Source organism: Phodopus roborovskii, unplaced genomic scaffold, assembly GCF_943737965.1.
Source record: "Phodopus roborovskii unplaced genomic scaffold, PHOROB, whole genome shotgun sequence".
In the NCBI taxonomy this organism is placed as follows: Eukaryota; Metazoa; Chordata; class Mammalia; order Rodentia; family Cricetidae; genus Phodopus; species Phodopus roborovskii.
The window spans coordinates 136,133-160,372 of NW_026126575.1; the positions used below are offsets into that span (position 1 = coordinate 136,133).

Sequence of the window (24,240 nt, forward strand, 5' to 3'; positions counted from 1 at the left end):
GCCTGCTGCCAAGCCTGATGACCTGAGTTTGAATCCCAGGACCCACATGATGGGAGCAGAGTCAACTCCTGCAAGGTCCTCCGACCTCCATTTGCATGTTGTAGCACTCACGTGCACACAAATACACAGAACAAATAAAGGAATTTTGTTGTGTAACTCTGGCTGCCCTGGAACTCACTATGTAGACCAGGCTGGCCTAGAACTCTCAGAAATCCTCCTGCCTCCCAAGTGCTGGGAACAAAGGTATGCGCTACCACACCTGGCAATAAATGTGTTTTTTTTTTTTTTGTTTGTTTTTTGTTTTTTTAATAGATGGCATTGTAAACTGGATGACTTTTTCCTTTTGCAGACAACTAAACTGAAGTTTTTTTTTCCCATGACCCTCCACCGTGCTCAGCTCAGGCTGTTCCCAGTCTTTCTTGTCTCAGCAGGCACCCATACTCTCCAAGTTGGCTCTCACGTCCCAGGTGCTTTACTATTTAATGGCTGTCATGGCCCCATCACAAAACACCAGAGAGAGAACAGAGAGGAAGAAAGAGAGAGGGTTGAGGGGGGAGGGAGAGGCAGAAAGATAGAAAAACTGAAAAAAGAAGAAAGATCAACTGAATGGTCATACCTTCAAAGTCATCACCAAAGAATCCCACAGTGAACTTGCAAAATGAAACAGGAAATGTGATCAACTCACCTCTTCTCATGGAGCCTGGGAAATAGGACACGGGGAGGCCATGGTTTCTTTAATAATGAAATAATTTATTTGTTAATGGACGGACACATTAAGTTTACACACAGCAAGGAGTCTCTAAATCATGATGGTTTCTAAAAAGACAAGTGCTAACTGCAGCCCCCCACCCCCCAAAGAGCACCATTCTACCCAGTCTCAACACAGGTTTACATTGGCACCATATTTACATAAAGAAACATCTGGAAACCTTTCCCATTCTTCACCTGCAGCTCTCCTGTGGAGGCTGTTCACCTTCAGAAAGATGGTTCCCCGAGCTAGGCACTCAGTAACATAGCAGGAGCACCAATTCCAGGGCCAGTGGTGGAGGCAAGCGTTTAGATCAAAGCTAAAGTGAAGACTGCCCACTTGGCCACTGTCCTCCCAGATAGAGTAAGAACTCAAAGTAAGAAATCCAGATAGATCTCAGGACAAAGTGCCTTCCTAATTCTCTTTGTGTGATTTTGAGATACCATACACACTCAATTTCCTTGGCCATCCATGATCCAAATGTAATGGTGCCAATTATTTCTTCTTTTAGAAGACCACAGTAAAAGAAAATTATGAGAAGTATTGATGAATCACATTTCATACCACCTCAACCCAGGATCTTTGAAAACACACATGCTGCATACTCCAGCACTCTGGGCACACAGAATGAGAGAAGCCAGCACCCAGCAGGGTTGTTTTCTCCCAAAAAGCACTATAGCAGCTACTGAAATACCAGAGACACAAAGAAAACACAGGAAACACACAGGCATGGTAAAGTAGGAAGACAGAACGATGTAGCCACCCCAGTAAAGAAACAGAAAACTCAATTTCGGTGATAAATCACAGAGCACAATAAAAGTGGTATCCCTGCCAATGCAGCATGGTATAAAACCTTAATGTGTCTATATACGTTCTTCAAAAAATAAGTTCTCTCTTGAAGGGACAGGGAAGAAGGCAAGAGGGGAAAAGTCCACAAAACTCATCGTCAAGTCCCCAAGATATTGCTAGAAAGTTTTGAGTATCATATGACATCTCCGGTGTTCTTAGACCCCCAAATGCCCTTGGCCACATCAAAGATGGGGAGAAAGGCCATAGGAAACACAGGGAAGCCTCAGCTTCTGTTGAACACATCAGGGGGTAGATGAAAAGCTACTGCTTTAAAACCAAACAATAAAACTACTCCAACAGCCACTACAGGGTTGGGCCTGCCCAACTCACTGTCCCTGTTGGAGTTATTCCAGCCTTGGGTCAAGGAGGAGAATCTAGGTCCTGTTGAGACCCTGATGGCCTTGCTAAGGCAGCAGCAGGTCTCCAAGGATAGAGGTGGCTGGCCTTCAATTCAGATACCTGGTCAGCAAAAGAAAACCCAAACCAAAACATGCTGGATGCTGGGTATGCATCCAAAGCCAGTCCTGTGCTTTCCAGGCCAGTGAAAATGCTTCCTTGTGGCATGAAACTAAGTAGGTGGTGATGAGCCTGTCTTCCCATGTGCATCATGACAGTGTCAGTGAGTGCAGCTTAGATTTTAGTTTCAAAAGGAACTTACACATAAAAATATGCAAGTGCCTTCATTGACACACTATACATTCTGTTCATGTACAATGTCAAAGTCTTAATGGCTGGGATTCATACCCCCCCCCAACCAACCTTAATAGAAAGGTTTTTCATTTTGCTTAAGAAAACAAAAGCTACCCTCAAGACTTGCTCTTGGTTGACATGCTGGTGATTAGTGAAGGAGAGATTGGGGTGGGAATTAGTTGCTCTGGGCTGAGCTTACAGGTCCCCCCCAAAATACAATTTTGTTTAGAGAAAAGCTTGCCAACCATACTGGCTCAGTCTGTCTCAAACTTCCAAAGCCAGGTCTACCCTTGGCAGTTAGCCTGTCACAAGTGCTTTAAAAATATAGAGATCTGCCACACATATATGCAAGGACCAGACGAACAGGGCAAAAGTCAAATAATTACTGCTTTATGTTGGGTCAATACACTTCATATTTCAACCAAAAGACAAAAAATAAAAAAGTTAAAAAAAAAAGAGAGAAAGAAAGAAAAGAAAAAAGAAAAAAAAAAGCAGTTTAACTCAAAGGTGAAACAATTAAAACACAAAAAATAAGGGCATCTCTCAGATACCTTCTAAGCGAAAGAAACATGTGCACAAGTTTTGTTCCCTATCCACCCTATGCAGACTGCAAGCTTCTCCTGTGGTCTTGACTTTCTGAAGGCTTGGATTCGGTGAGCAGACACGATGCCCTCAGGGTCTGTCTGGAGGGGACAAAAGGGGACCTCAAGGCACAGCTGTATATCTTCTTGATAAAGGGCAGACCTAGCCAGCTCCTTGAACCTCTGCTCAGACTGGGGAAGGGGCTTTACAAATGCAAATGGATCCAAGCTGTGTTTTTGGACTAATTTTTGGGGCGGGTTGCAAAACAGGGCTTCAGGATCATTAAGGAGCCCATGACTTTCACAGACCACAGAATGGCCTTGTGTGGTCAGGACTGCTCTCCCTGCCAGGATCTGTTTGCATCTGAGTGGAGGTTTACGACTGTAGCCACCTGCTGCCAAGTCAGCCACGGAGCCTTTAGCCTTTAGGTGGCACCTGTGGATCTCAGGAATGTTCCGTTATTCCATGACACAGGCTCGGCTCCTAGCAGGGCAGATTTAACAAATGGTTCAGGTTCAATGAAAAAGATTCATCAGAGGCTGAAAACACCAAGACCTCAAAATACAAATGCAAAAATAGTCAGGGGAATGAACTAATTTTGTAGACAGCTACATACAAAGTTTCTAGAACATCTATAAAAGCAGTCATAAGAATTTATATTCCATTACATTAGTTTATATAAAATGAATAAATAGTATTTATAGGTTTTGTGTGTCTTATGTACATATACATGTGCTCTGGTTTAGCTTAAATAAAAATGCCACAAGGGGGGAAAAATCATCTTTTAAAGCCATCAACCCAGAAGTCTCCGGAAGGAAGCTTCCAGATGAGTCCAAAAATAACTCAGCAGGAGGGTTTTGGTGACACAGGGAACCCTCCTGTTTACTTGCCATAGAGAAGAAATGTGGCCTCTTTCTCTCAGAGACAGTGGCTACTAGCTCAGCCAGTGCCAAAACTCAGTTATTGCTGGGAGTCCAACAGGAAAACAGGTTAGAATGAGACCGTGGGGACAAAGAAGCATTATCACTTTTGTTATGTGGGCAATGGAGCTCTCATCTATCTCTGAGGTAGGACAATGTTCCAGAGACAAGTAGCATCAACAAACTTGGGGCGTGGGGGCTGCCTTGAGACATAGCACACAGCCAGGCCCCAAGAACAGCATGCAGGGGGCATGCTATTCTCCTGAGCTGCCAAGTCCCCACTCTTAAGAGGGGACACTGTGGCACTGGGGCTGAGCCATAGCAGGGCTTCCTGGAGGTATTCCTGGCTTCTCAGTGCTCTTCAGTTTTGCTTTCAAAGCTTCCTTTGGGGTTTCTGAAATTGAGTTCCCTTTGAGAAGTTTGTTTGCTTCAGTTTCCTATGTGCCACACAAAGCTTGAACTTCTCTCCTGGGCGAGTACCATCGTGAGCTGGAAAACTAAGACCTGGCCAGCTGCAGGAGGACAGTGCACGAGGGGCTGCTGAGAGGTGACACTTGCTTAGGGATAAGGATTCTTGGGTGCTTCAAATTGACTGGAATGTACGGTCTCTCAGCGTCAACATGGATGGACAGAGAAGCGATTGACCGCACTCAGAGCCATACCCTATGTGCTTTCTGCAGAATGGACAGAGCTGATTTTGGTCAAGGTGGTTCGTGAGGTTTGCGTGCAAGGGCATCTGGGCAGGTCTGGTATACTACCTAACCAGGTGTGGTGGAGAGGACGCTTGGGCTCTCTCCTATAGCCCAAGACCTGCCTTGTGCCCATCCTGGAGCTTGGCTCTCTTAACGCTGGCACTGGAGTAGCCCTCGTCACTGCCCAGGCTCTGCATGCTGCCTCGCTCATCCGAGTCACTCACGCTGCTGCTCCAGCCCAGGTCCCCTGTGAGGTAGTCTGTGCTCTCAACGTCCACATCCACATCCACGTCCAGCTCTTCTGCAGAGGATGAGACACATGGGTGAGATCTGCTGTAGAGCCCTCGGTACACCTCAGAGTTTCTAATATTCCTTCTTGGGCACTGCTAACTCACTCTTGCAGAGGGTGCTGCCCAGCTCCTGAAGGCCCGAGCCCTGTCTTCTTTATAGTTTTGATTACATTTTTATTTAGTGTGTGCGTGTGTGTGTGTGTGTGTGTGTGTGTGTGTGTGTGTGTGTGTGTGCACAAGCAGAGGTTAGAGAACAATTTTCAAGAGTTGGTTCTCTCCTTCTACCATTAGTCCCAGGGATCAAACTCAGGCTTAGTGACAGGTACCTTTACCCACTGTCAGCCTTGACAGCCCCTATGAGCCCTGTCTTATCTGCTCTGGGGTTGGCTCTGTTGTCTGAAGCCCCTCTAGCAGGTGTGGCTCACCTCTGTCTGAGTCAGAGCGCTCTGAGGACACTACAGAGCCCACGCTGTCCATCCGAGGCCTCTCAGCACCCAGCTTCTCCAGCCGCCGCTTCAGGTGCCGCTGTTCCCGCTGAAGCTGGTCTATTTGGTGGACAGCTTTTCTGTCACAGTCTTCAAGTTTCTGTAAATCAAAGAGTGGTTGTTGAAGTTCATGGGGTGTGTTGTACACCAGCAAAGAACCTATACCTCCCCTACAAGCAGGGAAATGTGCTGTATATCCCTAGAACACAGGTGGTACATCCCTTGTCAAGCTGTTCTAGACTGGGAGTTGGCTGGCCAGTTACTGTGGGCTTTGTTTAACTTCTGCATGCACTGTGGGGCTGGCCTGTCACATAGATGCAGAGAGAGTTCAACAGTTTGAATCTTACATCTCTTAACCTTGGCAACCCAAAATATTACAGACCCTGACTTCATATCTGCAGCAACCCTCTGAACACCCCTCAGAACTGGAAAGCCACATGGCATGTGAGCTACAAAACACTTGTATTTAAAAAGTTGTTTATCCCAGCATAGTCTCAATGACAAAGCAAATTCTCATGTCATGCCAAATCCCAATTAACTTCTGTTGTGAGCGGAAATGAGAGTCCTTTTAAAGTCATGACTCTGAATTGTCTAACAGAAGCTTCTGGAAGTGCAATTCCACAGATGACTTATTCTTACAAATCTGTCCCCACCTCCTCACATTCTGCAGATAATTAATGAGAGTGTGTAATTGTAGCTGTTTTGCTTCCTGTATGCTGGCTGCTAACTGTTACTAAATTGGTATTTGACTAATCAAGCTATGGCTCAGTAGTGCACACAGAGTCAGCACAGATAGACGTCATGAGGTTCCCAGGATGCACGATCTACAAAGACCCGTTTCCCTGTGGAGCTACGGAACAATTCTGGAGACACCCAGCCACCACAAAGGACACTGACAAATGTGCACCATGTCAGTCAGTGAGTCAGGGGCTATGTGACAAGAAAAGGTCAGCAAAGGGAATGGCAGGTACGATGGCCCTGGTTCCAGAACATGACAAGACAAGGAACAGAGGGCTGTAGTGGGCTGCCGCAGAGGTAGGAGAGACCTGGTGATAGCTCGACAAGAGTCCCTGAGGCATTTAGAATAATGTGTGCAGATGAGGTACAGCAGGTTTGCTTCTTAGGGTGCAGCAGGTGTGTGGGGTAAAGAGCATGGAGGAGACTGTGATCTCTTCAGTCGACAGTGGTAGGTACAAATGGACACGGGTCAGGCTGTAAAACACTGTGGTCTTGGTCATGGTGGGAACACCAGTGGCTTGATGCACCAGGGCCTGAATTTCTGACTGGACTCTTTAACTGGGTTTGGATGTTGAGGAGGCAGGTGAGAGGAGCTCAGAGACCATACTAGAGATACACCCTTGTTTGTCCATCCCAGCAGCGGAAGAACCTTTGCCAGGTCTGAAGGGGCAGAGCAGCAGCACAAGTCACCTACCTTTATGTGCAATTTGGCTTTTGTCAGCAAACTCAGTGTGGTGTGTCGGCTTGACTCAGGGCCCAGCGGCACCAATCCCTTCAGCTTCTCCAGGCACAAGCGGAGATGAGCACGCCTGTGAAAACAGAGACATAGCAGCACTTGAGACTCTTACATAGGTTCTGAAGTGAATGACTGCCAGAGCCTGCAAAGGCTGGTGCCAGCAAAACCGTGTGTGGCTAGGCACCTACACTGAAACCCAGTGAAAAGCAGCAGAACTCAGGCTTCTAGGCTGATTCCATAGGAAATTATGTGAAGTGGGGTACAAAATCTGCTTATATCAGGCACTTTTATCAGCTTCTCCTGAATCAGAAGATGACATTCCCAGGGCAAAGTTCTCAACCTGTGATTTTCTTCCTAAGTTACTGAATCAAATCACTGCTGTGCATAGTATTTTTTTTTCCCCACATATGGGACAGGTATAGCATAGGTAATACTGACAGATGTGTGACACACCATCCCTCCATCTCAAGTGTGCTGGACAAAGGCTAATGTGGAGGGGCCACAGCCACACACAGATCCTGTGTCACAGAATGACCAGAAGCAGAGGAGGCCCCACAACTTCAGATGTTTACACTTCACTGAAACCTCGGTTTGGACTTCACTCTAGAATGGAGCAGATTTCCTGAGCCATCCTAACCCAAAGGGAATCCTTAGTTCTGGGCTTTTCCATGTGGTTTGGTGTCAGACTCCTTGGGAAGCCTAGCCTAGGCTTAGTCATGGAAACTATGCACACTGATGCCTGTGTCAACCATTTTGGTGGACTTTAAGCTTCTTGAAGACAGAGTCCAACTCATCACACCTACACAGAGCTTGGCCCTGGGCACTGCCCATTCTCTCACACAGCCAGCTTGAAGAGTGCTTGCAGCCTCTGGGGAACAGGGTAGTGCCTCTTGGGGTAGCACTGGTAATGTGGATTGGCCCTCATTCTGAGCCCCCTGCTCCATCTGGATCATGGTGCGCTGAGAGCCTCTGAGCTTAAGGAGCACATGTAAGTTGGCTGATGTAAAAGCCTGGATGCTGGCTGTGAAGTCCTGCCCTGTGGAGGAGCCCACAGCACAGACTCAATAGCATTGGCTAGCTGCTGTGGTTAGGGGAGCAGAAGTGGTGTGCAAGATACTGGTGGTGGATATACTCTAACACAGATCATGCAATCATAAGTACTGTATGAGCAGCAGCAAGATGCAATGCACAAGTATGAAAATGCCACAGTGAAACATTTACTTGCACACTAGAAGATTAATACTAAAGAAACACCATAAGGGCTGGAGATGGTTCAGTGGTTAAGGGCACTGCTGCTCTTCCAGAGGACCTAGGTTTTAGCACCTACACTGGGCAACGTTCTGATGCCTCCAGTTTCCACAGGCACCTGCATTTACAGGCAAATACTCACACAGAGGCACATGAACTCACTCTGTAGACCATGCTGGCATTGAGCTCAGAGATTCGCCTACCTCTGCCTCCTGAGTGCTGGGATTAAAGGTGTGCACCACCACCGTCCAGACTGGAACATAATTTTTAAAAAATCTAAAAAAGAAACTATGAAAAAAGTATCACTAGTGACTTGCTTGCACTAGTGACTATAGAGTGCCATGACTTGCTTGCACTAATTTACCTCTCACTCTAATGCTTGCAGACTAATTATATACAGGTGATTACCAGCCTACAAGACTGCAGGGGACAAATCTGTCACACTGTCCTCCTGTGATGAGGTTATACACGAGCACAGACTGGCAGTGTACAGCTGGCAGTGTACAGATCTGTCACTGTCCCCCAGGGTCATTTTACTGCCCCATTCGATGGTCTTCTGTTACCAAGAGTGGCCTTTAGCTCCTGTTCTGGTAGGAGAAGGTGGTGCCAAACACTGGCTTCTCCTGTCCCCATCAGCCTATTGCTAGCAGAGTCACACTGCTTTGAACCTAGGTAATGAACTTGGGCAGCTTCCTTCTGGCTCTTCAGGAGGAGTGCTAGAAATGGTCTGTGTAGACAAAAGACTTGGGTCTACAGCAGCATGAGAAGCCACACTTTCACCTGCCCTGCACTGCACTGACGGTGCTTTCAGTCAGGAATGGCCTGTAACCAGCAGTCCACCACACAGATCAACCACAACCTTCTCAGTTGACAAGTGCCCCAGGCCCTATATTTAGTACTCTTACCACTCTGCATCAGTCACTATTACACAAGCCAACATTAGTGTAGTGTGTGGAGCGGAGTTTGCTTTGCCACTTATTCCCCATGTGACTTTGAACAAGCTATGTCACTCTGAGGCCTCTAGTTCCTCATCTGCAGAATGCATGACAGAGCCTACCCTAGAGGGCCACAGAGGCTCTCCAGAGAGGGTAGGGTCTGATATTGTATACTGTCTCAGCTGGCATTACTCTTCCAAGCCTAGCTCTTCTACACAAGGGAAACTGCCCTGAGCAAATATGGACAAGCAGGGTGCTGCAATGTTCCTCCCCAACCACCAGCAAGCTCAGGGTCCTCACCAGGTAGGGGCTGACTCAAAGAAAATTGGTATCTTCGTCCTTGGAATAGCTAGTAAGCAAGCTAACTCTACTGTGGAAATACAGGCATCACTTACTATAAGGATCAACAAAGTGTTTACAGCTATGAGTGTAACAGGAGGTCCCTCTGAGGTCCTGTGTCATGTGGCAGCTGGCCTGGATCAGGAGGGAGGCATGTGCCTCACTTTCCAGCCTGCAGGCTATGGCATTCTCCCTCCAAACCTATTGCAAAGATCGTCACAAAGCAAGACCTTGCTGGAGAAACACGTGGTACACCTGGAGAGTTAAAAAACCCCTCCCATAGCACAAGAAAGGTACCACAGTTAGGAGTGAAGTTAAAACAAATTGAGAAGGATTGAGGGGAAGAAAGCTATCAAATATTGCTGAAGGACAGGAAAATCTGAGTGAATGGAAAAATCCACACATTCCTGGTGATGACCCCTCAAAGCAAAATGCCAGCATTCCTCAAATTAAATCCAAGTCCACAAACACAAAACCCCAACAGTTTTCATTTAATGCTGGAAAATGAGCCTAAACTTCTCCTAGAAGAATACGTATGTGAGACTGCCCACATTTTGGAAAAAAAATGAGGAGGAATGCACTGCACAGACATTGAACCGTTGGGAAGCTGTGACAACTAAAAGCAGCATTGGCATTACAGACACACGGCAAGCCAGCAGAACAGATAGACTCTCAAGAAAAAAGAGCTGAATTTAGGCACAAGGGCACAGTGTTGCAGACCTTGGGATTAGTGTGTACAATCTGGCCTGGGAGTGGGCAGGTCACCACCAAAACAAACACCAGCAGATCTAAGTATAAAACACACATGCCCCACAGTGCGGGTAGCTTTGCTCAGTCACCAAGGATAGAAAATCAAATAGTCAAGTGAAAGAGAAATGCCCCTAGGGCTCGTGGTGTCTCACAACGCTGGTACCTTCTATACTGAGGAACAGACTCAGTGTGAAGATAAACAGTGCAGACAGGAGCTGCAGCCTCCAGGGCCTGCCCTGAGCTCACTGAATTAGGAGCTGTCAAGCTTCTGGTTGAGTGTTAGTATCTCTTTAGCAGGGCCCAACTTTTAAATATGAACCCTACAGCATGCTGAGCACTTGTTGGTCAAGGGACAAACACTTAACCAGGTTCAAGGTGGCCTCCATGTGGCAAATGTTTGGCTCTTCCACCTTTATTTCTTGAAGAGTTTCTCAGGGGACTCCTGGACACTGGAGCAATGCTGGAAAAGAGCAAGTCCCTGCCTGAGCCATTTAAAATCAGTTCCCACTGGAAGTGTCTGAATGGGCTCCCTTTGTTCTTTCCCCACCCACAAGCCCCCAAGAGTTCCCCGAAAGTGGTCTATGATAATATGCTTTCCTCTACCTGGGTCACATTCACTCTCACTCACTAACTCACACTGAATTTTCTATGTGGTCAGTTCACTGCCAAGGACAAAAAGATGCCAAGTTTTCTGCTTCCTATCAAGCACTGGACCCCAGTGATCATACTGTGCCTGTCCATGCTGACAGGAGTCCCTCAGAACAGTATTTTCATTAGAAGGTGCCTGTGATTACTATCCAAAAAGGAGAGGTGGACCTTCACTTCAGTGCTTGGTCTCTCACCCTGGTGTGTGCAAAGAGAATAGCACAGAGCCTTTCAGGGTTACTAGATGTGTACAGAACTCCCAGGTGAAGATTACAAGTCATGATTAAGGGAAGGTATATTTTCTTTCTTTTCTTCTACAGTGATGTTTTCATCAACTGCTGTAGTGGTGTATCACTAATGTGATTGAAGCCCTGGAAGAATTCTTATCACCATGCTGATAAATCTTTGCAGGAATACAAAGGCAGCAACACATCCAGTGATGTGCAGAATAACTGGGCTGCAGCTCCATGCAGAAGACATGGGCTGTCCTTTTACTAATCTAGGAACTACACAGCTGTGCCTCCTTAGTATTTCTTTCCCAGGGTTTGATTTTAATATAAAATATATCCTAGTGAGTACCTGCTAGCTCTGTCTCATCTTCTGACTGTTAACTCTGGCAATGAAGTCAGAGAGTACCCTCAGAACACCAGGTAGGGGGCCAGAAGTAGGGAGAAGCAGAAAACACAGGCCTCTTCTGGCCTCCAAAGGCAGATGGCACCAGAGGTAAGCACAGAAGAGAAGGTTCTAGAGGTAGGCTGTCAGCACAGCCTGCATCTGCATACCTATCCCCATAATGCATGGATAACCTCTGACTGCCTCCACTCCATGTGCCAAGTCAAGAATTGATAATGATATCTTAGAATGAAATCTGAATGTGGTGTGTGCAGAAGCAGTGAGAGCAGCACGATGCCCAGTACACCCTGGCCCAGTGCACACCACAGCCAGGCCCAGTGCAGACCATGCCCAAGTCCAGGACATACCATGTCTGACCCTTCTGATAAAAAGAATATGGCCATTTGTAAAGTCAGAAACCCAGGAAGACAGTTCTAGAGACCTACAATTATCAGAATAGTCTACAGAAAAACTACTGGAATGGTCTCTCATGCCAGGCTAGGCACCACTAAAATCCTATTGGACAAATAAAGATCATAGCACAGACCAAGGATGCAAATCTCCAGAGCACACACACAAATCTTTTGTCACAGGGTCAGATGACCCTAAGCCTGGCAAAGCCCATATCTGTACCATCCCAGAAAACATGGGTGTCTACTATTCAAGGAAAAGCCAGAGCTTTCTTCTGGGCTGGTCCCTGTTGTGGCACTGACTCTTGATCCTAACACACCTGTCACTATGACTGGTGTGTTAGCAGCTCCATCACCACAGTGCTTTCTGAAAGACACTTACACCAGGGCAGTTCCTAGACAAGAGACAGAGCAGAACCCACACATGTATGCAATGAGAGATGGGAAGGATTCCTGTGTTCTTAAGATCACCAACCTCTTAACCACAGGAACCTATAGTACCAAAAATTACACAACCCCCCCCCCTTTTTGGCAAGAAATGTGCAAGATTTATGGGGAAATGCTACAAAGCTTTGCTTAGACACAGGAAAGAGGTCTGAGTAAATTAAGAAATATTGAGTCCTGGATGAAAAGACCTAACAGCATATACTTTTTGTTTTATTTTGTTTTTGAGATGGTTTTTCTGTGTAACCTTGGCTGTCCTAGAATGGGCCTCAAACTCAGAGATCCACCTGTCTCTGCCTCCTGAGTATGGGGATTAAATGCTTCTGCTACTACCACCTGGTTTAGCATATACCCTTAAAGGCTAATTATATTGGAATTATGTAGCTTCAACTTTTGAAATCCTAAGAATTTGGGAGATAAGGAGTTGGAGGGCTGATTAAAAGCATTTTTTGGAACTGGACTCTGTGACAGGTTACAACAATCCTAACACATGGAGGCTGGGGTAGGAAGACCCCAACTTCAAGGTCATCTTGGGCTCATGGATATCCATAGCAAATCTGAGGCTTGCCTGGGCTATAGTAGCAAGGCCCTGTCTCAAAAAAGGAAAGAAAAATAGTCATAAGAATCATGGCCATGGGGGCTGGAGAGATGGCTCAGTGGTTAAGAGCACTGGCTGCTCTTCTAGAGGACCCCAATTTGGTTCCCAGCACCCACACAGTAGCTTAGCATAGCTGTCCGTAACTCAGTTCCAAGGTATCTAACAGCCTTCCATGAACTCTGCAGGTACCAGGCATACACATGGTGCACATACATACATGCACGTAAAATACCCATACACATAAAGTAAAATAAATAAGTCTATGAAACCAAACAAGAAGATAGAAACCTCGGATGGAAGCAAGAGTTTTAAGTACACAAAGGGCAAGAGCCATCAGTGAACACCGGTATCCTAAGGAAAATAAATGATAAACTAGACAGTTACATGACAGATGTGCATTTCCTACACATTCTTTATCCTGAAGTACTGCAGGTGATCAACAAATGCCACCACCATTCTAAACATCTTTCTTCTTATGGGTACCAGGTATTTAACTGTTGAGCCCATCCTGGGGTAAGGATTGTTATGAATGTCTAAGGTGTCACGTGTATCCAACTCTACAATACCAAAGTGGGTGGGGGATGCCATCTTAGATTTTTTTTTTCTGGGTTGTTTTTATTTTGAGAGCCATCACAATCTTTTTATGTAGTATATATTTTTAAGATTAAAAAGTAATGTGTGTGTATGTACATGTACTACATATGTGGTTGGTACTCATGGATGCCAGATCCCCTGAAACTGGAGTTACAGACAGATGTGAGCAGCCTATATGTGCTAGGAATGGAATCCCAGTACTTTGCAAGAGCAGCTGGTGCTCGTGACCACTGAACCATCTTTCTACTTTCTCTCTCTCTCTCTCTCCCTCCCTCATTCTCTCTCTCTGCTCTTTCTCTCTCACACACACTTACCTATGTGGATTGGGGAGTGTAACTCAGTAGGTGTGGCAGTGCTCTCCTGTAAGCCTAGCACTCCAGCAGGAGGATCAGAAGTTCAAGGTCATCCTTAGCTATACAGTAAATATAAAGCCAGTCTGGGATATATGTGTGACTCAAGCATACTAGGGGCCAACAGGGAGGTTTTCTTAAGAGTCAGCTACCAAAGTCAGGTGGCTACAAGAGTAGTTGTAGACCTAAACTCAAGAATTTCTTAAGCCATGCATGCCAATAAGGGAGAGGGAGAGGGGTCAGAAAATTATAACCTCTTCCCCTGGGTTGCAGTAACCAAGTTTGGCTAAATTAAGTGATGGAGGCCTTATTTCCTTCTCTTTCAGACCACATACTCAAAAGCAGGCAAAGACTTATTAGGTAAGACTCAATTCCAACAGGCACAGGAAGCAGGAGAGTGGAAATGACAAGCACAAGCTGAAGGGCACACGGAAGCAATCTGAGGTCTATGCAGCCAGTGCTGACTTCTAATCACAGACATACACCCAGACACCCACACCCCACACACAGGTGCACACACACTTATGTTGTGTAATGTTCTCACTGAGGAAAAAGGCATAGAATCTGGGAAGGCCTAGGCTGCAATCTGTTTTTCCTTTGCAGGGCTGGGATGGAACCCAAGGCTGTGCATGACAGGCATGTACTCTGCCACGAAGCCCTGGCCCAAAGGGCAGAAACTGGATAAGACAAACAAATTTCAGAACAAAAGGTCTCAAAGGAGGTTAACTGGAGGCAGAGACAGCTGCTTTACCTAGGTTTCTACAGATGCAGACATAAAAGAGCCTCTAAGGATGAGGAAGGGAGGCCACAGCTACCACCTTGTACCCGAAGACAATACTGAGTTTCTAGCCCCTCAAAGCACAAAGGCAGCTCAGACATAGAGCACAGTCAGGGAGCAATGAGTAGTGGGGAGGCCCACACACTGTCACACTCACTTGAAATCCTGCAAGGGAACAGAGCTGACGGTTTGGTTTCCTTCCCAGCTCCTGCCTGTCTGGCAAGGGTCTGGTTTGTCTTTTCCTGGGTGAAACTTAAAACACAATTCTAGCCCAACTTTCAGAGTCCTGGGAAATAGGACCATCATCAGAGCAGACCTTCCTGTTCACACAGGTACAAGAAGCCTTTCCACCTCGGTGGGTAGCATGCATTTCAAGAGGATGGATGCTTGGCTGTTCCATGTTCGAGTCACCTGGGGCACTTTTGAAGAAGTCTGGTGCAGAGCCCCAGCCCAAAGCAATGAAGTCTGATTCACCATGTGAGGGCTGACATTGCCTATTTGTTTAAAGCTCTTCAAAGAATTAGTATTAATTGTTTCTCAGTATAATAGAGGCCTGTGGTTATATTTACTTTTTTCTTTTTTAAAAAATTAAGTCTTTACTGCTAAGTGGGGTGGCTTTTAAGTACCTCATGGAGAAGGGCAGCTGCAAGTGTAGGGACCTGGAGGCTGGGTAGACACACAGAACACTGCATTCCTTTCACTGTGATACATTAAAAACTTTTCCATTAAAACTTTTTTTTTACAGAATCAGTAGAAATAAACAGCTGCTCTCTGCCCCAGAAGATACGTGTGTGTGTGTATGTGTGTGTGTGTGTGATTTAATATATTTTTAAAAGATAGTTAACAGTTTTGCCAGTGAGTCTAAAGTGCAACAGAGCTGAGAACTACTAGGCAGCATCACTGAAGGCAGGGAAGCTTGATCTGGAGACTAGAGGTTATGTTAGAAGCAAGCAGCAATCAGGAGTCAGGCTGGGCTTGGGGCAAGGTAAGGCTCAGAGAGTGGCAGGCCCCCTCCAGCAACAAACAGCACCCAGACCTCCATTCATCATCCTCCCCATTTCCCATATGCACAGCTGCCTGACTTAACTCTTCATTCACAAGTTAACTGCAGCCATGTATGCATGTGCACACACAATGCACATATTCATATACATGTGATTAAGCATATGATTAAGCATACCCAAGCTCATGCATATCTCACTACCTGTGGGAGTCATCTGAAGGCATTCCCGGGAGTGGGTGGGGTGAGGGGAAGGCAGTAAGCTCCTCATCCACCAGGTAATGCAGGCACACCACTGGTTAGAGGGCCCGAGTGAACTCCTAGCTCAGGGGTCACCATTGGGAATGAGGGTGGATTTAAAACCTTGATGACTAATACATGCATCAAACTCAAGAGCCCCCCACTCACCTGTTCTTCTCCATCTCATTGTGAGTTGATCTGAAAGAGGAACAGGAAAATAAGATTACTCTTGTCTTTCAAAAAATCAATTATTCTTATCCTTTTCCTCCTTCAATTATCCTTGTGTTAAAGAGTGACTTCAAGCTGGGCATGGTGGCCGTTGCCTTTAATCCCAGCACTTAGGAGGAAGAGGCAGGTGGATCTCTGTGAGTTCAAGGCTAGACTTGTCTGTATAGTGAGTTCCAGGACAACCAGACTTACATGATGAGTTACATGATGAGACCCTTTCTCCAAAAAAAAAAAAAAAAAAAAAAAAAAAAGGCCCTTCAGCACCAACACAACTGAACTTGTCACACAAAGTGTTAGTGTCTTTTTTACTATTGCTCTCTATCTTAATTTCTTCTAACTTTCTGAGACAAGGCCTCTCAATGAATCTGAATCTGGAGCTCTGCTTTGACTAGACTGTGGCAGAGCCCTAGGGCTGTTTCCATACCCACTGTGCTGGGGTCAGAGATGTCTGCTCCCAAGTCTGAGTTGTACATGAATGTTTGGTATCTCAGCATTGAATAGCAAGCACACTACCTATACAGCTATCTCCCTAACCCCTATTTTACTTTTTTCTACAAAGTTAGTAGAGAGAAGGTAGATGGGGCAATACCCTGGATTCATCTAAAGGAGTCTACTTGGGAAGTCAGACAATTAAAAGTCTTTAAAATAGAGTTCAAGGGACTAGAGAGATGGCTCAGTGATTAAGAACACTTGGTGTTCTTGCAGAGGACCCAGGTTCAATTCCTACCACCTACATGGTAACTCACAACTGTTTGTAACTCCAGTTCTCTAGGGGATCTGATCTCTTCTTCTGACCTCTGTAAGTACCAGCTAGATACATGATGCACATGACATACATGCATGTAAAATACTCATATGCACAAAATACAAATCTAAATATAGTTCAAGGAACTCCAGTGACTTATTAAGAGGCATGCAGTCCTTTATAAGGAGGAAGAGGGTCACTTACAAAACACAGTTGTACAGTGTGGTGTGCCTGGAGTTGCGTAAGACTACAAAGCCTTCTTTATGTTATCTGTAAAGTCATGGGGGTGGTGTCATACCCCTGCCCCCATCCTAAGGGCAGCATATACTAAAACATGATTCTGTTTGGTTACAAAATCCAATTTTAACTGGTAAAATAACTCCTTCCAAGTCAGCTCCCTGAATTAAATGCCTCATGCATAACCTCTGGGAAGCTGCAGCCCCACAGCAGTGAGATACCGCAGGGTTTTGCAAATTCAACCTGAAGGCAATGTCTGGTAAAAGCAGGAATTGGAATGGAGGGGAAAAAGCAAAACAACAACAACAACAACAACAACAACAACAAAAACAGCTTTGCCCTCTGTGGCGCTGTACATAAAATAATTTTACTATCTCGTCCTTGGTTAACCCCTCTGTTAAATGGGAATGAAATAATTGCTGATAATTTCCTAAACAAGCGTGGATCAATGAGGAAACAACTATAAAAGTGACTGGCAAGGCTCAGATGAAAGGCACACTGGGTGAGAAACCTGTGATTAGTGTTTATAGCTGACCTCGAGGACTAGGCCTTGCCTTGGACTTCATGACAGGGTTCCATAGTCATGAGAGTCAACATGATTCCTTCTATACCCTCATGCAGCTTCTCTATGACCAGGTATAAATGTGAGGAAGCTCAGTTTTGGAAAGGGACTGAATCTGGCCCCCGGCTCTGGTGGTGAGCCCAGGAGGTAAAGCCTCAAGGCAGCCATGGCAAATGCTCAGCATGCATGGCACCATTGGCTCCACAGCCAAGTTCACTCACAGTGGGGGTAGAGGGTTGTTTTCAAACAAGAAATTTTTAGCTCAGCACTAAAATTTCTCTTCTAGGGATTGGTGAGAAGGCTCAGCAGATAAAGGTTCTTGCCACAACACCTGATAACCTGAGTTTGAGATCTAGGACCCCCCTAGTGGTGGGAGAGAACCAACTTCTGAAAGTTGTCCTCTGATCTGCACAGGCCAACCATGGCAACACGTACCTGTACATGTACACACAAATAAATAAAAATGTGATTAAAACAAACTTTTTTTTCAATAAGGCCCTGGAAGATTAATTTCTGTTAACGGGGAGAAACAAATGAGAAAATAATGGTGGCATTTCAATTTTTGTTTCTAGGACCTCCAAACCAGTTTTCAGTTGGTTCCCTGGGTTCTACATCAGTCTGATTTATGTCTCTCAGGGGCTGGCAAGAATCTTTCCTGAGCTGCAAACACGTGGCTTCAAACACGTGGCATTTTACCTTTAACTGGGAATACTAAGTTCAAAGTCTGACAGTTTTTTTTTTCCCCCCTAATGGATAAAAGTGGATGACTAGAGCTGGTTAAGACTTCCCTACAGAGAAGGAGTGCCCTCACCCTGTCCCTGAAGGTTGGGAGGAGAAAGAGCACCTGGGGTATTCTTAGCAATAAATTCTATAGTCTTTGAAGAGCTACAGACAGACTGATCTACATAAAATCATTCTGAATCTCCAGGCTACAAAATCTACAGGAAGCATAACTCTGCAATTTTTTGACTCAAGTTTTAGAAATGACAGGCTTTATTTGGTCACTTACGAGTGTTGAACACATGGTGCCTTTTAAAGGGGGACAGACATCTAAAAGGTGTAACTGAAATGTGCTTGGCTTAGGTGAACACCAAAGTTTTAATTAAGGCACAGGAGAATGCATGGATACTGTCTGTGTCAGACCATGTTCCATGCAATCATGGAGGACATGAGGACTCTGGAACGGCCATAAGGTCAATCCTTGCCTGTAACAGCACCCCTAATAAAAAGATAACTCAGCCAATGCAATATGTCAGTGAGGCTCCTCGTGTTAGGTCGGCTCCATAGCCACTCCTTATAAAACAGATCAGTGACCAAGTCCCGGACTTCCTCTTTCACATCAGCGGCAGAGCAGGTTTCACTTGCATTAACAAACTATATTTCTAAAAACCTTACCATGGCAGAGGCAGTTCCAATAAGAAGCGGAGGCAGGAAGAACATCAGACCCAGGAGTTGGGCTAGCCTGGGCAACAAGACTGTCTTTATCTTTTATTTATTTAATTTTTTCAGTGCTAGGACTGAGCCCAGGACCTCACATGCTAGACAAGTACTCTACCACTGAGGTGTATCTTCTGCCATGTTTTTCTTTAAAAACAACAGCAAACAAAAACAGGAAAAACAAAGCTCTTAATTTCAATTCTAAATAACTAAGTGATTTTAAAAACCAGTAGGAAAGAAAGATCCTGCCTTTTTAATTCACTGGTTCTCCAGATGATTTCAAAACAACTAACAATCACTATGAATGCTGTTGTTGTTGTTATTATTATTGTGGTTGTTAATTAATTTTTGACAAAAACAGTTTTAAAACAAACTGCATTTTCAGTTCCCAAGAAGTTTGAAATAATGGCTGAATCTTACTTTTTATTGTCCAAAGCAAAGCACTTCCTCAGACACCACAAAGCAAAGAGTGTAACAGTTCAACCTGAACATGAATGTTATTGGCAAAGAGTTCTGTGAAATAGCAGTATACCCCTGGCACTCGCATTTCAAATTTATGTTCACATGGCTGGCCCTGGGGCACAAGGCTGATTCTGGTGCCCAGCTATTCTGGCTTCTTAGGTAAAGGTTGTGCCAACAGCCATGGGAGAGACCATGCCTACACAAAACTACCTGCTCTGACTTTAACCCTGGACTCTAAGGGACCCTTTCCACACTGACCGCATAACACCCGGTCACTGTTAGTGAAATACATGGACAGCTGTAACAGTCCTATCTCTAAGAAGAGAAAGCAAGCCTCTTAACACAAGGGTTTTCAGCTTTTCCAAAAGTCAGGAACTGTAGCCACTTTGCAGGAGGCTTAAGACAAGAGAAGGACTTTAGTGTTTGGGTTAGCATTTTAAGTTCTCACTATACTTTTTAAATCATCCTTCTGGGACAAAGTCACTTAACAATGCCTTTCTACTCCCCACTCCTCAACACCCCCAGCAACCTTCCTATAAAGCAGGAAAAAATAGTTTTAAGACATTAAAGTCTAGGACTAGTAAGGTGGACAGTTCCTCCTAACTTAGGAGTGGTAATAATAAAGGCAAAAGTAGAACACTAGCACTAGTATAGAGACAACAACAAACAACACAAACTGTTACAAAATACAGCAGAGCTCTTTCTGAAGCCACTGTTTGACTCATGTCAGTGTGAGCATCCTCTTGAAGGGCTGTAGTGGCCATGTGCAGCATGACTGACTACCACCATTAGGCTATGCTACATAAGAGGACAAGGAAAACCCACCAGGTAATTACTGGGTCAGGACCACCCTTACTGTGCCTTAGTCAGGAGTGTGGCCCAGTGTGAGGATCAGTCTGTGATTCCAACACTAAGGTCTATGGAGGGGGTGAACCAAGGACAAGGTGGGTGAGTTTTAGGTGTTAGTGGGAACTTCCTAGGGTTTAGCGGTCTGTATTAAGCTACAGAGGTTACCCTATATGGTACTCTGTGCTCTGAGCAGTTATTCACGAGGGGTAGGGATTAGGGTTCTAAATTGCTGATGAAAATGTCAATAATTTTAGGCATGGCCTAAATTGAATGGCCCTAGTAACATGAACCCCTACCAACTAGTTAGGGTTTTGTCTTTGTTTTGTGAGGAAGGGTCTCAAAATGTAGCCCTGTAGTCTCACATGTAGGTGGTCTAGAATTCCCAGTCTAGGACCAAGCTGGCCTCCAATTCACAGAGATCCCCCTGCCTCTGCCTGCTGAGTTCTGGGATCAAAGATGTGTGCCATCATGCCCCAACTCCAACTAGTATTTTAAGGGCAAGGATGAGCATATAGGTATAGTAACAGAGATGAGATGTTATTGTGGATCAGGGGCTGTGAGTTCCCAGTCATTAGCTAAACATTGTGGTGAAATCCACAGCTTTTGAGGACTAGAAGGTAATCTGTGAGGCTAACAGGAAAAGGCTGTAACTTGCTGACATCCTAATGTTACTTGCACCTTCTCACAGAAGTGGGCTCTAACCTCAATCACTCTGCTCAGCCATCAGAAACAGAGGTTACAACTGGTTTCTCAGACAAACTATGCATTTAATTTACACGTTAAATATAAATTTCTACCACCTGTGTCAGGCCAGATACCATGTTTATAAAATCTTCACTATGACCAGCAAAATCAACTGATAACATGGTGCATTTTGAATGAAAGGAAATGTGTGAACTCTGTTGCTCATAAAGAAGGCAAAAGGAGTGACCCCTCTGCTAGTCCCATGGAGCATGGAGTTTTGCTTTGTTCAGAGGGCGAAAAGTAGAATTAATTTTAAAAAATGTCATAATGAAATGTTAAACATTCCTACTTTCTCTTCAGTTTCCTCAACTTAAAAAGAAAGGCTCTTTAGCACCATGTGTGCTTTACCGGACCCTCAATGTATCTGTAGGGCCAGAATCCCAGCAGTCAACTAACAATCAGTCTTCGTGTTAGCTACAGAGATGGTACATTGAGCAGTTTACCTGCTACTGGTGCTGTTCTTCTTGGGCTTGTTCCTCCGTTTGAAGACATCTCTGTCCTTGCTACTGTACGGCAACATGGAGGCATACCCATGTTCAGCTTCTAGAAAACCGAGGGGTTCCGTTAATGAATGGGCTCAGAGCATCTGACTCCCTGTCCCCGCGTCCGTCTGTCTGTCGGAGTCCGGGACACCGGCCGGGAGCAGGCAGGCGGAATTCTGAGAACAATGCCTGCTCTTTCCTGGCGTGGACGCCCTCGGTTCGGAGCAGGTGTGGAAGGTTCCAGCTGCTCGCCGCCCCCCGCGCTCGGCTTTTGGGGCGCGGGCCCGGGGGTTGGCGCTCGCGACCGGCCCGCGCCCCAACCACCCCAGCGGCCGCCCGCCCGGCCCGCAGCCCGCCGTGCACCTCTCTCCCGCCGCTCCAGGTAGTCGGCCGCCTCCAGCAGCAGCTGGATGTTCATCCCGACGGCTGTCGCCATCCTGCACCCCGCGGGCCGCCTCTCCTTGCCCGCGGGTCGCGGGCTGGGAACGCCGAGGAGTCGCCGCGCTGGCCAGGCAGAAGAGGTATCGCTGGGACGGCACAGAGCCCGGATACCAGCAGCGGCCGCCGAGTGTTTATCCCGACTCGCCTCCGCCCGCCCCCGGCCCCGTCCCTTGACAGGCCCGCGGCGGCGGTGCCCCTCATTGGGTCGCCCACGGCACAGCCCGCCCCCAGACCGCCGCGATTGGGGAAGTGGCCGCGGCCCCGCCCCAGAAGTCCGCTCCTCCCGCTGGTTGGCCGGTCTTGACAAGACACAGACCCCGCCCCCTACACCCCATTGGCCACAGGACTTGCAACTCCGCCTCGTGCTCCTGCCTGCATCCCATTGGCTGAGGCAGAAAGCCGGGCCCCCATGGACTCTGCTGGCATTGGGCAAGCACAGTATAGAGACTGCTGCTGCACCCGCGCCTCATTGGCCGAGCCCTCGGAAACCTCCCGGATACGATGACGTCACCGCTCTGCCAAGCCGCGGCCCACTTCCGTGCTGCCGATTGGCTGAGGCAGGAGGGCACGGGCGGAGCTCCGCCCACTGGCCGCCGACCTGTTGCCCACTGTCTCCGGGGAGAACTTAAGGCCTAGCCAGAGACGCGGGCTGCAAGTAGGTCCTACCCCAGGCATAGGGGATATGGTCGGGTCACCTATCCTAAACTCATACGGACTGGCCGGGTGCCTACAGAGTAAGGCTGAACTCGAGGCCGCCCCTTCCATCCCAGAGGAAAACACTACTGAGCAGGCCTCTCCCCAGCATAAAGGACATGTGCTCCATAGGTAACCCACTAGAAAGCTCATTCTGTAAACACAGGTCCTTGAGCAATCACGATTTTTGAAATGAGAGCTCATTCGAGTGTAAGGTCAACATCTCCAATTTAAAAGGCAGGGTAAGAAGTCTGAAAAATGAAATGCGCAGGGTATTTTTAAATAAAACCTATTGGTGCTGTCCGTTTGCAGTGTTAGCTTCCTTTGTACAGACAGGTCAGGTAACCTACCTACACTGTTTCCATCCCTCAGGACAACCCGGGGGGTTGTCATGCTTACCTACATTTTGCACATGAAGAAATTGGCTCAGAGACAAATAACTTTCCTGTTCTTACTTGGCTTGGGGAAAGACCTAAACCCCTGCCATCTCACTCACAACTGGCCTGACAACCCTCTGATTTGCAGTTGTACAAAAAAAATAAAACAAACAAAAACATCCATGGCAGATAACACAGAATTGCAGACAGTCATAGAATACCAAACTGTGGGTAACACACAATGCACAATGTTGCCTGGCATGTGCAAGGATACAATCAAGGGCTATATGCTGATGAACACGCCAAAAGCAGTTTTTCAGGAAGGCACAGAACTTCAAAATGAGAATGTGGGAAAGAACAATTTGGAACATTTTAAAATTGTATGCTGTTTGTTAAAATTTAAAAACCAAGGTAATGTAAGCAACTGTTAAAATAACCATTGTAATATTCCTAAAAATGCTCTGTTTTGGCCATTTTAACATCTTGAATTTTGCACTTTTTTGGTTCCTCCCAACTTTCAGTGAATATTTGACATCTTTTTAGCCTTTCTCGTTTGCTCTCAACAATTTGTTTCAGGGTCATAATTCTTACCCTACAATTACTCCAAATGAAAAACCACACCCTTCCTTCCTTCCTTCCTTCCTTCCTTCCTTCCAGTTTTTTGAGACAGGGTTTCTCTGTATTGTTTTGGAGCATGTCCCGGAACTAGCTCTGTAGAGCAGGCTGGTCTTGAACTCAGAGGTTCACCTGCCTCTGCTTCCTGAGTGCTGGGATTAAAGTCATGTGCCACCAACACCTGGCCCCCACACATTTCCTTTTAAAAGGGTGGTCAGAGTTTGAAACCCAAGCTAGAAAGAACAAATAAAGCAAGTAATTTAAGCACCTACAACTCTAAATTCAACTCCAAACAAAAACACTCAATGACATAAACATCAGAGAGTAAGGCTAAGGAATACAATGATCTCCTTTCCTAGTGATGGAAGGGTTAATGACACCAACTAGGACTTAACATCCAGAAGAACAGGCCATCTGGTGCCATCTGCTGGCAAAGAAGCATAATGGGAAAACAAAGGGTGCCCCTGCTCTCAGAACTTCCCCTAAAACCCCACACCCACAGCAGGGAACTGACAGTTCTAAAATGCTTGAGCCCTAACTTTATGGCAAGAATTTTAATAAAAAAGCTACATGTGATAACATAAGGAAGATGCTTTGCAACATGCAAGATAAAACTAAGAACTGAGTAATTAAAATGGAGAGAGAAAAAAAAAAAACCAAAATAAAACCATATGGCATGGTTATCAGACAACCTC

The 24,240-nt window shown here is 46.0% G+C and overlaps 1 protein-coding gene across 2 annotated transcripts; it reads right to left on the reverse strand.

Moving 5' to 3' along the window:
* Positions 1-729: 729 nt before the first annotated feature.
* Mxd1 (MAX dimerization protein 1) lies at positions 730-22,409 on the reverse strand. Of its 2 annotated transcripts, none has more exons than XM_051203288.1 (6): positions 21,783-22,409; positions 21,381-21,480; positions 15,842-15,871; positions 6,689-6,803; positions 5,197-5,356; positions 730-4,779 (listed from the first exon to the last, which is right to left on the reverse strand). In XM_051203288.1, the coding sequence occupies exons 1-6, from the start codon at positions 21,853-21,855 to the stop codon at positions 4,586-4,588; spliced, it is 672 nt and encodes a 223-aa protein (XP_051059245.1). In that variant the 5' UTR covers positions 21,856-22,409; the 3' UTR covers positions 730-4,585. The 2 variants fall into 2 exon arrangements, with proteins under 2 accessions (XP_051059245.1, XP_051059244.1); XM_051203287.1 differs by having other exon boundaries at positions 730-4,782; positions 21,783-22,151.
* Between the last annotated feature and the right edge of the window lie 1,831 nt (positions 22,410-24,240).

Coding starts and splice junctions, on each gene's coding strand:
- Mxd1 (XM_051203287.1), bottom strand. CDS start 21,855: ATGGCGACAGCCGTCGGGATGAACATCCAGCTGCTGCTGGAGGCGGCC. Junction 21,481..21,782: donor CCTGGAGCGGCGGGAGAGAG/GTGCACGGCGGG, acceptor TCGGTTTTCTAG/AAGCTGAACATGGGTATGCC. Junction 5,357..6,688: donor AAGCCAAATTGCACATAAAG/GTAGGTGACTTG, acceptor TTTGATTTACAG/AAACTTGAAGACTGTGACAG.